The following is a 13,445-nucleotide window of genomic DNA, read 5'->3' as shown; positions in this document are numbered from 1 at the left end:
TTTCTACACACTCAACTTCTGTCATCATATAGTTTTAATGCAAAAATTATTTAGTGTCTGCTAGGCTTGGATGTGTCAGACACTGGTATATTTTGGGGGTTTTGTTTGTCTGTTTTTAATACCATGTATTTCCACCCTGTTACAATTAATATCTTTAAGAAGGATATTTTTCCCTCTTTAGTGACAGGAAAGTCTGAATTACCAGCCCCATCCTTTCTCTTTTTGCGCTTGGGAGAAGTTAAAATGCCACAAGGATAGAGCATGGGTGGAGAGATTATGGAACATAGGTGTATCCTTTCCAGAGCCAGTAATTGCCAGTTAATGGTATTGATCATATCCAAATAGTTTCACTTTCCCCCTTCACTCCACTTTAAAACTCCTGCAAATCTTGCTAGTCCTATTCTCCCTTGCAGTTGTTTCAGCATCATATTTTCCCCACAACTTCAATGTGAAGTCAACTGCTGTAACATGAACTCAGAGCAGTAGTTGGTAGGATGGGTACCAAAGAGGGTTTTGAGCTAATCTCACTAACATTTTAACTTGCATGTAATTTATTTAAATTTAATGTGCTTAAATAATGTAGTAATAATACATTAATTATGTTATGTTAATAATTTATCTCTTTTAGAAACTACAACAGATCCCTGGAGGCAAGAGAGACAGAAAGCTGCCAAAATAGTAAAATAATGATTTTTGCAGATCTTGTAGAACCTATCTAAACTAACCAAGAGAGACTACAGGCAGATAGTGTAGGAATAAAATATATCTTCTTTGGAAGCTACACGGAGTCATTAGGCTTGGTCACCTAACCCATAGGATAGCAATGCAATGGAATCACCAGTAGAACTGGTTGACGTTTTTCCATTGCAGCTGTTTTTCAATAGAAAATTTAGTTTTGACTAAAAGAAATTTTTATGAAAAAAGACTGCATTCTGCAGAAAATTTAGACTTCTAATCAAAGAGCAGAACAACCAAAAAATTTTAACTGAAAATTTCCAGACAAAACTCAACAACTTAATTTGGACATGTTGAAATACTTTTTTAGACATGATGTGGTTCACCATTTGTAAATCAAAATATTTTGACTTGTTTCAACCTTAAATCAATTCCAGTATAGGAGAGTTCTTTCCTGCAATACAAGTGCTTTTTCTAATCTAGGTTTCAGAGTAGCAGCCATGTTAGTCTGTATTCGCAAAAAGGAAAGGAGTACTGTGGCACCTTAGAGACTAACAAATTTATTTGAGCATAAGCTTTTGTGAGCTACATTCCAAGCAATAGGATTTCCACCACTTTTCTTGGAGATTATTCCAGTCTAATTGGTCTATGAGGAAGATTTTTCCCGATATGCAATCTAAATTTTCTCTTCTGGTAGTTTCATCCCCTTATGCTCTCAATAATCCCTCTGCATTATTGGTTTTTACAGGAATTGTAGATGACCATCGTGTCAGCCCTTAAATGTAGCTTGGTGATGGAATGTATATATAGCCCTTCACTCATGCCTCATAAGTGAATTCCTCCAACCCAGCAATCATTTTGTTGCTCTTATCCTTGCCAATATGTTTGTACCATTCTGGCTCTTAGGTGCCCAAAGCAAATTCAGTATTGTATTCGATTTATGGTCTTGCCTCTTGACTGCGAGTTGAAAAGATAGGTTGTAACTTCAGCGTCCTGCAAGATTTCTGAACCCAATCCTGAAAGTGAAGTCTTCAATTAAGTATATAAATAGCTTTGCCTAGTCACAAGAGCTGAGATAGCATCAGGAGAAGCAATTGCTTGGGGGAAAAAAAAGGAGAAATTGAAGGGAGAAGATAGAACACATCTCTTAACAATAGGAATTAGGGTTTGCCTACTGGGGAGAAATTGCTCAGATATGCTGGTCAATTTCCCTGTCTTAGACATGTCCCTTAGAAAATGTTTTGCCATGGGAAATGGTTGAGGCACTATTGATAGAAGTATTCATTAGATGATTTGATGAAAAAAATTGAGAGATTAGTATAATGGAATATTCTTACTCCAATCACAGGGATAAACTAGATACTCCATTTTTTCCCTTTACTACACGTGTTGTCTCTCAATATGTATCTATCTCTATTAGCTTTTATATATAGATAGATAGATATATAGCTTTTTTTATAGATATACAGATTCTCCCTCTCTCAATAGCTCTGTCTATAACACATACTCTGTGTGTTTCAAACTCACACTCTGTGTTCTTCTCAAGATTTCTCAGCATTCCCTTGCATTTGAGCCATGTTGACGGAACCTTATTAGAAGGATTTTCCTGTAGTCGTAGCCTACTGTGCTATATATTATAAAGTCCTATTTATGTGTCATGCTCCTGTTCTTAATCTGGGATGCTTTATTTCCATTGAAAATAATAACACCATTGAGTCTACTTATATATCAGAATGGAAAGCCCCTATTTGAGTAGTTTATTTGAGCAGCAGTGCTTCTAAACACAATTTTTGTCGTTAAGGAGAGAGTATTATAGCTGTAATCTCATACCACTATGCTTGTCAGTTTGAGCTAGTCTTACCTCAGAGTATTAAGGTAACTGTCTGGAGTTTTGCCATGATGTTAGAGCTCTATGATAAATTTGCCTATCATTTGGAGGTAGATCTTCAAATTAACTCGTCACTATGACAGCTTGTGTTTTGTTACTCGTTATAAAGACAAATTTAGAATCTGAATGGGCAGCCAAACCCTATAAAATGAATGATTTTTCTCACCCTAACAGAGGGTGCTGGATGTATACTGCATCACACAGTTCCTGTCTTTTGGAGAGATTTGTGGCATTACATTGTTTTCTCCCCTTTTCCAACTTGGGGCTTGTAGTGGGGCGGTCACCCCGCTCTGGCCCTGAAGGGGTTAAAACAGCCCTGGAAAAGGGCTGCCCTTGCGAACCAATAGGGTAGGCTGATTGGGGAAGTAGCCACAGTTTGGGCCATGCCCCAATCAGGCCCCAACTGGCCCTATATAAGGGCTCAGGGTGGAGCTGGGGGACACTCTCTCTCCATCTCTTGAGAGAGATGGACCTGGCTACCTGGGAGAAAAGGGTACCTAGAGTGGAGCAGGGCTGGGGAAAGGCCAGAAGAGTTGGGAAGCTCCAGCCTGGCAAGTCCCCAGGCTGGGGCCTTGCTAAAGGCCTATGCACGTACTGGGGCTGGGAGGTGCAGCACAGAGATAGGCAGAGGCACCAGGTTCAAACCCCCTTGCCAATGATGAGTTTACAGACCAGTCTGCCCCGGTGAGCGGGGGCTAGATGATGACTGGCGGTGAAATGAGGTGGGGATAGAGGGTTGGGTGTTCCCTTGGGAGGGGAGACCCAGACTGTGGGGTACTGCAGTGGGCAGAATTCTGAGGTAAAGGGGACCGGAGTCCGGGAGGGACACGGGACCCGCAGCAGGTGAGACACCGGCCTGCAGATGGCGCTCCATACCCTGGAAAGCTAATTCCCAGGACTACCAGCAAGAGGCACCGCGCCTGTGAGTTGTCACTTTGGTACAGGTTTCAGAGTAGCAGCTGTGTTAGTCTGTATTTGTAAAAAGAAAAGGAGTACTTGTGGCACCTTAGAGACTAACAAATTTATTTGAGCATAAGCTTTCGTGAGCTACAGCTCACTTCATCGGATGCATCCAATGAAGTGAGCTGTAGCTCACGAAAGCTTATGCTCAAATAAATTTGTTAGTCTCTAAGGTGCCACAAGTACTCCTTCACTTTGGTACAGTGCTCCTAGGAAATCAGTTTTGAATTGCATGTGGGTATTGTGAAAGAACAAGAATTTGTATGTTAATTTAATAGTAGCATGGAGATAAGTGATGCCAACAGTCCCTGCTCAGGAGCTACAGTGCTTATTGGTGAGCAAAGAGTTTACCATACCCCCACCCCCATCAACCTATGCTAGCACATTTCAATATGGGTTTAAAATGTGTGTACCTATTTCCCACCTTTCTTATGTCGGCACCTAAAAGATACAGAGATGTGATAGAATTTGATTGTTATTTTGCAAGTAATATCTTGGGGACTTCTATATATCCCCCTGGGAGGCAGGATATCAATGTTCTCCAGCACAGTATGACAGTAATGCCAGGATATGGTAACTCCAAGCGATGCTAGATCAAAGAGCAGCTCAGAAAAGTCTCACTATGACCAGTCATATGATGAAATGAAAGTGGCTCCCTTAGCTCCGGCACTCAAATACACTGTTGCTGTTAGCAAGCAGTGTGGATATTTTGTTGCTGATAATGAGTATCTGTTTTGTCACAAGCTTTATTGGCTTGATTTCATTTATGGGAAGGAAAGAAGTAAGTCACTAGGGAATGAGTGTCTTATTCTGTTAGGCCCAGAGTCAGTGCTAGGGTATTTTGGGGGAGTAGTGTAGGAAAAGAAGGAATCTCCTTTCTAGGGCTTTATTGATTTCAGTCTCCTCTGAATCAAAATTAAAGAGTAGCAGAGCTGTTCACTGATTTTATAGTTCACAAGTGGAGGTCCAATGTAAACAAGGAGCAACAGAGACTTATGCTTGTTTCCTAATAGAATTGTCTCCTAATCCCTTTTTGAAATAAAAAGATCTTTTCGGAGCCTTACTAGCTGAGTAACTAACAAGCTTCAGATTTCCAATGGTGTAACAGAGATCAGAATCTGTCCTTGGATCTTTCCATACCTGTCTTAATGTTTGATTGGTGGGTGTGCATTTATATCTTGTTTTACCTTTGCAGATGTACTATGAACTGGAACATGTTTTGTACGTTGCAGTATAATACTGACAGAGGTACTAATTTTGCATTTGTCAATGTATAATTATATAAGCAGGACGCTTTATTCAATCACATACACGTTCTCTCAATTTTAATTCAGCTCAATTTTAATTTAGATAACATCAGAATTTAGCAGGATGCTATGTATGGCCATTATAAATTAGCTCCTCTTGCTGTGGTTAATCTAACCGAACATGGTTTGGAATCTTTAAAGGTATATTTTAATATTAGTTTATTGGAATTTTCCCTAGTAGATACAGTTTGAGAAGGAGTCTATATCTTATACAGATACACTTCAGAAATGTCCACATGAGTAATATTGAGCCTGATACTGCAATGGGATTTCGAATTTGCATGGGAGGCTGTTTTAGGCACTACTTCACAATCCCATGCCATTATAACAGGAAACTCAATAGAAGGATGCAATGACAGGTGACAATAAATTATGCATTTTGAGCTAGGTTTTGCCTTTAGGTACATTCCAGAGCAAGGGTTGGTGTGAAAATGGCACCACCACAGGAGTGTAGCCCTGAGAGGCACTATGTACATCAGGCACCCTTCTGCAATGCAATTCCTGTGGTTCTCTGAGCTGGTGCTGAGGCAGAAGTAATCTGTTACAGGCCTGTAGAGCACAGCATGCTCCCTTCTCATGTCTTGCCAGCTTCATGGTGGGGAGCATCAGAAATGGAAGCCTGGTCTCATCCCCACACCTGGAATCACAATCTGGGCAGTTCTAATGCAACTAGAGTTAAGGGTCTTTCTCTCCCATATTGCCCTGTGTGGCTGAATTAGACCCAGCCATAGTATAGCCTGTGATATAGTTTTCCAAAACTGCTTAATTTGGGGCTCTTACTCTTGCATTGATCAGAGCAAGATTTTTCCTTTAAGTTCATATGTGGTATAAAATATTCTCTGTAACAAGGCGGAAAAGGAGACTGAAAGGCCATTCCTGAGATTATTAATACCAAACATTTGTTTTAGTGAGCATACCCAGGATATTTCCTTGTAATAGTGGTCATATTTGACACTTATGACCCTTCAACCTGAAACATGCCAAAGCACTTTAAAAATTATTGCATAAATGCTGCATCCCTTACTATGTGAACAGTCCACTGACTCTAACTGTGGTGCTTGTGGATGTCGTCTGCAATCACACTGTGCAGACCCTACTATTTTGTTTTGTAATCTAGGCTCTTGGGATCCCACATCCCCATCCTTATGCACAGTCAGTGTATCTCATTTTGCTAATAGTCCCATTGAATAGACTACAATATTTTCAAAGGAAAGGTGGGAAGATTGGGCCCTGGGTGCCAGTAAACAGAATTTATGTGAACTTCAGCCTATGGGCTATATGACATTTTTGGAAAATACTGTCTAGGATAGTGCCTCATGGGACAGTCTTCTAGATGATCTGTTATGGTACTGACCTTCTAGCACCAACAGTGCAGTTCAGGTAAAGTTAATTCCTATTTGGGTGATTCTGAATTGGGTTGCCCTAGTATAATTGCTATTTTCTGTACAAAAGTGGATTAGAGAGCACCTTCTGTGTTTGGCAGCAAGAATCAGAAATATACACTTATTTCTTGTCCCAGACTTGAACAATCTGCTGGTCAAATACTGACCATATGATTGAGTTCTGTGAAGGTGGAAACTCCTTCCAAAGCTAAACTAACACACCAAGATCTGTGTTGCAGGGACAGTGAATGCTCTGGGTTGTTTTCCCACTGTCCTGTCTGCAGAGCTGTCCAGATAGAGTTCTCACAATATAATATAGCCATTAAAATGGAGCACTCTCAGGGGAGTGCAATATTCAGCAAAACAATGCACTGCTTGCGTACAGAATTATAGCGTTAGTAATACTGTGGAGGTCCAGTAGCTATCATGGCTGTCCATACTTTAGTGCTTTTTCATTTACAGAATAACAAATAGATATGTAATCAAATTTTACTTATTATTTAGTTTACTGTTGTTTTTATTTTTTGTTTTTTCTGTACCGGGCTAGAGGTTGCAAGGATTTTGTTTTCACATTGTAACCACGGATCTTTTCTTCCATCATGACTGCTTACAGGGTAGTTTAGGGTAATGGTGCCACTCAATAAAAGGTAATGGTGCCACTCAGTAAAACAGAAAAAATCAGCTCCCTGTTACAAAATGGCAGAATTGTAGGTTTGGGGAAAGGGCTATTCAGCAAGCACTCGAACATTGATACTTTCCATGGAAATATTGGCTATGTAAATTTTTTGGCTGTTACTTGGTACTATTTTTTTGGAAACTTCAGAAACATTGAGAGGTCCCTTCCATTTCTGTTCACACACATACATATTATTCACACACATACATATTATATTCACACATATACATATACTTTGTGTTTCTGTGTGAGATATGTGTATAAAATAAAGTTTGATATATAATGTAAATACAATTACATGTACATACATAAATCGTAGCTGTGCTTCTCAGATCAATTACAAAGATAATGTGGCATAAGTGATTCCATTCTAATGGGCCTTTTCAGCTGGCTATAAAACTTACTCAGACTGACCTTTCAGACTGAAACTTTCCACATTTGGTCACAGCCTGAAAGTGAAAATGGTTCAGACAGTTTTAGACACCGAGGTGTAAAGTGTACACTCTTGCCACAATAAAGAACAGTTTTGCAACTGCTGTTTTTCCCTTTGCAGAGTGAAGTGGGAGGCTTGTGTCTCCTCAGATGTTGTAGAAATGTGTAATTTGCCAGAAACTTTAGAGGTGTAGATGTCCTTTTTGGTAGTTGAGTGAAAAATCTCATTTCACTTGGCTGCATGTAGATGTGTGAAAAATATATATTGTGCCCTGGTTTGTGTTATAGGATAGAGGCTTGTTGTTTTTAAAGTAAAACAATCCCACAATGTTGTATTGGTGCTGCACCTGCTGCATAAGAGACTCATTTAATGTGCATGTGGAAAATGGTGTGTATGTAATGAGGTAGCTGCAGAAACAACCACAGCAAGACTCCTGCAAGAGTCAGTGGCATCCAGCCAGGATTCCCTGATATCCCTGTGGGTCTGCAAGTATCTATTGGCTTTGGGGTAAAGATGAGTTAATTCCAAATCTCCCTGTCCTTGTTCCCCTTCCACTTCAATGAAGAACACAAAGTAAAGTCTGAACACTGAATTTCTCTACCACTGTGCAAGTGTAACCCATCTACGGCAATGAGAGTAGTTTCTATAGGAATTTATATACTATTATATTAAAATGCCTTTAATAGACACTTTCCATAGAGCCACCTATAAGCTCAGCATAGCATCTCTATAGAAAAGCATCACTTAGCTGGAAGTGATCTTTACCATTCATACGCAGTTAACTACTCTAATGAGCTACAGAAGTCCAGTTGGAAAACTGGCAAAAGATGAGTGAGAAAGCTAGGGCCAGAGCAATGTAAGATTTTTATTAAGTGCCTTCTTTTTCCAGATGGAAAAATAATGAACATTGACAGGAAATTATCAAGCATAAATGACCTGTAAATTCACTGCCTGCAAAGCCTGTAAAATTAATAGGATATTTCTTGGACAGTTGGAGAACCTGAAAATCGAAACAAATAGACAAAACTCTACCCATCTTAAAACTAGGTTGCATTTTTATTTAAGGTTATCAGATGAAATTTACGACGGCTTCATCAAGTCCAGTGATACAGGAGTCATCAGCAAAGCTATGAGTTTTAATTTTTGAGGCTCAGATAAAACTTTCCCTTCCAGACATTTTCTTTGATAGACATACTGTATTACTGTACTGTTTTAAATCGTGAGTTGGAAAATCAAGCACCTGCAGCAGCTTCTCTGATCCATCCATCTAGAGCCAAATCCCGATCTCATTTAAGTCAGTGGGAGTTTTGGCATTGACTTCAATGGTGCCAGAACATATTCTGTACACGTGCTCCACCCTTATTCAGTTTTAAAAAAAATCCTTCTGAAGTCTGTGTCTATCACGTGATTTTCATGATGTTTTCTTGTGTTATTATTCTCTGTCATAAGTTCTATGCAAGCGGACCTTCCTCAGAATTTTGCTTTCTAGAAATCGGGTAGAGGGTTGATTTGATGTGCATGCAGTATCTGTGCCCTCAGTCTATAAAGCACAGCTGGTAGGTTTCATTTTAGCCTTGTCATTGGTGACTATTTCCCCATTAAGGGCTAAGTTACGTCTGCTGACCACATGCCCTCACTGGGGTTTTACAGAGATGCACCACCCTATGGGGAGAAGTTCTCAGACTTCTAGAAGGAGTGTCCACATTACTGTACTCTTTTAAGGAGCTTAGCATACTTCCCCATCTTTGGGTACAGCTGGCCAGTACTTTGGGGGAACAAGCCATGACTCCATCTACACTCATTGAGGGTCCAGGGCTCCCACAAGAACTAGCGAATGACCAGTCCTTGTGCTTCAATGAAGGCAGCAAATGCAAATCTGCCTGACCCTCACACAGATCATATAAAGCATGGGAAAGTTCCTTACTTCATAGATTCTAAGGCCAGAAGGGATTATTATGATCCTCTAGTCTGGTCTCCTGTACAACATAGGCGATAGAATTCCCCCGGAATAATACCTAGAGCAGGTCTTTTAGAAAAACATCCAATCTTGATTTTAAAATGGTCAGTGATGGAGAATCCACCATGACCCCTGGTGGATTGTTTCCATGGTTAATTACTTTCACAATTAAAAATGTACACCTTTTTTCCAGTCTGAATTTGTCTAGCTTCAGGTTCCAGCCATTGTCTCTCATTATACCTTTTCCTGCTAGATGAAAGAGGCCATTATTAAATAGTTTTCCCCATGTAGGCACTTATAGACTGTAATCAAAAAGTACCCCTTAACCTTCTCCTTTTTAAACTAAACAGATAGAGGTTTTTGAGGCTATCACTGCAAGGCAGGTTTTCTATTCCTTTAATCATTCTCATGGCTCTTCTCTACTCCTAAAATAACTTCTCTACTCCTACTAGAGATTTCCCTGTTTATGCATCCCAGGATCACATTGTCTCTTCCAGTAACAGTCTCACTGGGTGCTCACATTCAGCTGATTATCTACTCCTCAAATGTTTTTCAGCGTCACTGCTTCCTACGATAGAGTCCCCCATCCTGTGAGTATGGCCTACATTCTTTGTTCCTAAATTTAGCCATATTAAAAAACTCATATTATTTGCTTGCACGCAGTTTACCAAGTGATCCAGATCACTCTGAATAAATGACCTGTCCTATTCATTTACCACTCCCCCAATTTTTGTGTCATCTGCAAACTTTATCTGTGATTTTATATTTTCTTCCAGATCACTGATAAAATTGTTAAATAATGTTGGGCTAAGAACTGGTCCTTTGGGAACCCACTGGAAACACATCCACTTGAGGCTGATTCCCAGTTTTTAATCCATTTGTGTGTGCCATATTCAGTCATTCTAGTTTTTAATCAAATTGTCATGCAGTACCAATTCAGTACCTTGCAGATGTCTTAAGTATATTATATCAACACTACTACTTTTACAACCAAACTTGTAATCTCATGAAAAAAAGATATCAAATTAATTTGACAGGATTTATTTTCCATAAACTTATGTTGTTTTGCATTAATTATGTTATTCTCCTTTAGTTCTTTATTAATCGAGTCTTGTAACAGCCTCTTCATTATCTTGCTTGTGATCAAGGACAGGCTGGCAGGCCTATATTTAGCTGACTCATTCCATTTTCCCTTTTTAAAAAATTAGCACAACATTAGCTTTCTTGCAGTCTTCTGGAACTTCTCCAGTGCATCAAGAATTATTGGAAATCAGCATTAATAGTCCAGCAAGCTCCTCATCCAACTCTTTTGAAACTCTTGGATGCAAGTTACCTAGACATCCTGATTTAAAAATGTCTATCTTTTGTAGCTGATGTTTAACATCCTCCCAAGATGCCAGTGGAATGGAAAGTATGTTATCACCATCTGAGGAGACTGTCATCTGTCTTTCCCCAAATACAGAATAGAAATATTTATTGAGCACTTCTGCCTGTTCTGCATTATTATTGATAATTCTATCATTTCCATCTAGTAATTGACCAATACCATTGTCAGGATTCCTTATGTTCCTAAATCTCCTCTTTATTATCCTTCTTTATTCATCAGTATTATTTGGTAGCTGAGTAAGGCTGAGGCAGATCTAGTGTTAAATAAGATGAAAAGACTAAAGCACAACTTAGTTCTAGTGCCTGTGTTTCCTCCAACAGGTTTGTCTTACAGATCTACAGTCTAACGTGTGTGGGGGAGAGACGGAGTACATTACACTGTAGCAAAATGGGCATCCGAAATCCCATCTACATTTACCGGGGAAGTAAACACTTGTAAGGAAGAATCCCCTAGCTGTGTTTTAGAGGGTGTGGAATGCCCTAGTGGGGGGGAATCTAGAAGAGCGAGAAAAAAAATTACATTTTCCCTGCTCTGGTTGACAGGTACAGAGGCTGCTGTTGTGAAAATCTGCAGGAGGAAAATGTAAATGTCTCATTGAAACACAAAGCAAAATTCTCCAACACCCTTAATCCCTCTCCCCCAACAACAAAAATAGAGAAAATAATGGAAAAACATAGTGAAATAGAGAAAACATAGTGTATAGTTTTAAGTTTTGTTTTTCAAAGCTTCCTTCCCTTTTTCTGAATTCCAGTTTTCTGTAAATGTCTAGATTTTTGTGTGTGTGTGGAGACTGCTAATTAGTCTTATGGTGTTTCTGAGTGGGGCTTTAATCCTGCACCCGCCAGAAGGGGCTGGGAGGATTGGGGCTGGAAAGTTGTTTGCAGGCAGATAACCAGTGAGATGTGGATGGGCAAGAGAGAGTAACAGGGAATGCTTTGCAGTTTGAAGTAGCAGTGGACGGAGAAGTTAGGCAGTGAACAGACAGGGAAAGTAGGACTTCTATTAAGGCAAAATCTCCTGTGGTTTTTGCCTCTCTTAGAGCCATGTAAGTGCTTAAAGTGGTATTGGATGAGAGAGGGAAGGCGTATTTTCAGGGATGTAACTCAAGAGCTTCTATTGAACAACTGAAATCTTATATTCTGCACAAGTCACAGGGCCTTGACCATAGTAGTGAGATGTTCATTAACAGCCTTCTTTCTTCCTTTCTTTTAGGTGCAAGTGGGAAATACATCTCAGGACCAAAGAATTGTGGGATACATTTCCTGCACTCATTTGCAAGCTCTGGCAGGTATTGTCTGGATTTCCTTTTCTCAATGTTGTTCTCATTGTTTTTCTAGTTCTGTGCCAGAAGTTTCTATAATCAAGTGCAAGAGCAGTACATCTTTCCCCATTTTGCATTTGTAAGAATGTCATGCAAGTAGCAAGGGGATGGAAAGAGAGAATAAGATATCTGTAAAAGCTACACATCATAGATTCTTCAGCCACTTCTTGAAACACAAACAAAAGTTGCACACCAGTAAAGATTTTAGTAATGGTATGTTGGGACCTGAACCTGTGCAGTGCTGAGTACCCGCTACATTCTGTTGGCTTAAAAATCAGGGGTGCTCAGCACCATGCAGGATCAGGCCGATAGATTATCAAAGTAATTCTCAGGCATTAGGTACAATGGAGAAATAAACCATTTCTTTTCTGAAGCAACTGTTGGTGATCCAAAACTCTCACTATTTTTTATATATTAAGCTGCAACTCACACTGCTGCACCAAGAAGAATAAAAAAAAAATTGTTGATGACAATACCATAATTGGTCAGGAATTTTCCATCAAAATGTTTGAGACACAAAATACAATTTTCGCAAAATTGAAACATTCTCATGGGAAAATGGAAGTTATTTCAATTTTCTGTAGGGAAAATGTAAAGAAAATATTTAGTTAGGGTCAGATTAACCCAAATCAAAACACATTTCTGATCAGGCAGACACATTAATGTTTAACAGAGATGCCACAGTGCCTCATGGTAATTGCCTATGGGCCTGGCTTCCTGGCCTGTAGAGGACAATAGCAGCATGAAGAAAGCAGACCTCTAAGGGGTACTGAGAGCATGAGACTCCTGAATTCAGCAGCTCAGGGAGGACACAGATTACTGTTAAACCAAGTCTACACAAAATATATTGATTCCCAAATGAAATGAAATTTTTTCTGAATTCTCCAGTCCATGGAAAATTTTGAATTTCTCATCCCAACATGGGGATAAAAACAAAAACTTTGAAATACCAAGTTTCTGATTTTTGACCTGCTCCTATAAATATATTTCCCAGAATCTAAAGGAACAGTGTTTTCTGAGATTCATTCTAACACACCAGAAAATCATAATAAAAGTTTATAAACAGAATAACTTCCTGCACCCTGAAAAACCATGCTACGTGAAGCTGATCAATCATCACACAGAGCAGTTCAAGTAGAAATCAAAAAGTTGGAAGAAGCCCAGATTCTCTGCCTGATTTTTGCTTGCCATTTCCAACATAAATTGTTAATAAATTTATGCTCTGTTTAGAAAATATTACTGGTCCTATTTTAAAAACATTTTCCACTTCTTCAGCTACTACCATATATAGTGCTTGCTATGTTATATGCATTGTTTCATTAAATACTTTCCAAGATCGTGTAAAACAAACTATATAAAATATAATAAAAAGCCCAGCAGTGGCTCAGAGACTATGAATTGTATATGTTTTTGAACTCTTTTAAAAAAGAATGGGGAAGATGTTATTTATCAGTAGATT

General features: G+C 39.2%; 1 protein-coding gene across 4 annotated transcripts in view; it reads left to right on the top strand.

Moving 5' to 3' along the window:
• Positions 1-13,445, top strand: part of SMPD3 (sphingomyelin phosphodiesterase 3) — a 249,145-nt gene that overhangs the window by 194,654 nt on the left and 41,046 nt on the right. For all 4 annotated transcript variants that reach the window (XM_043495052.1, XM_038367870.2, XM_043495051.1 and 1 more), the window contains one exon: positions 11,878-11,953. In XM_043495052.1, coding sequence (XP_043350987.1) covers positions 11,878-11,953 — 76 coding nt within the window. The remainder of the gene's footprint in view (positions 1-11,877; positions 11,954-13,445) is intronic.

The sequence above is a fragment of the Dermochelys coriacea genome, chromosome 12 (genome assembly GCF_009764565.3).
Source record: "Dermochelys coriacea isolate rDerCor1 chromosome 12, rDerCor1.pri.v4, whole genome shotgun sequence".
NCBI lineage: Eukaryota > Metazoa > Chordata > Testudines > Dermochelyidae > Dermochelys > Dermochelys coriacea.
Note: the sequence above shows the minus strand (reverse complement) of the source record. Positions and strands in the feature narration are given on the sequence as shown.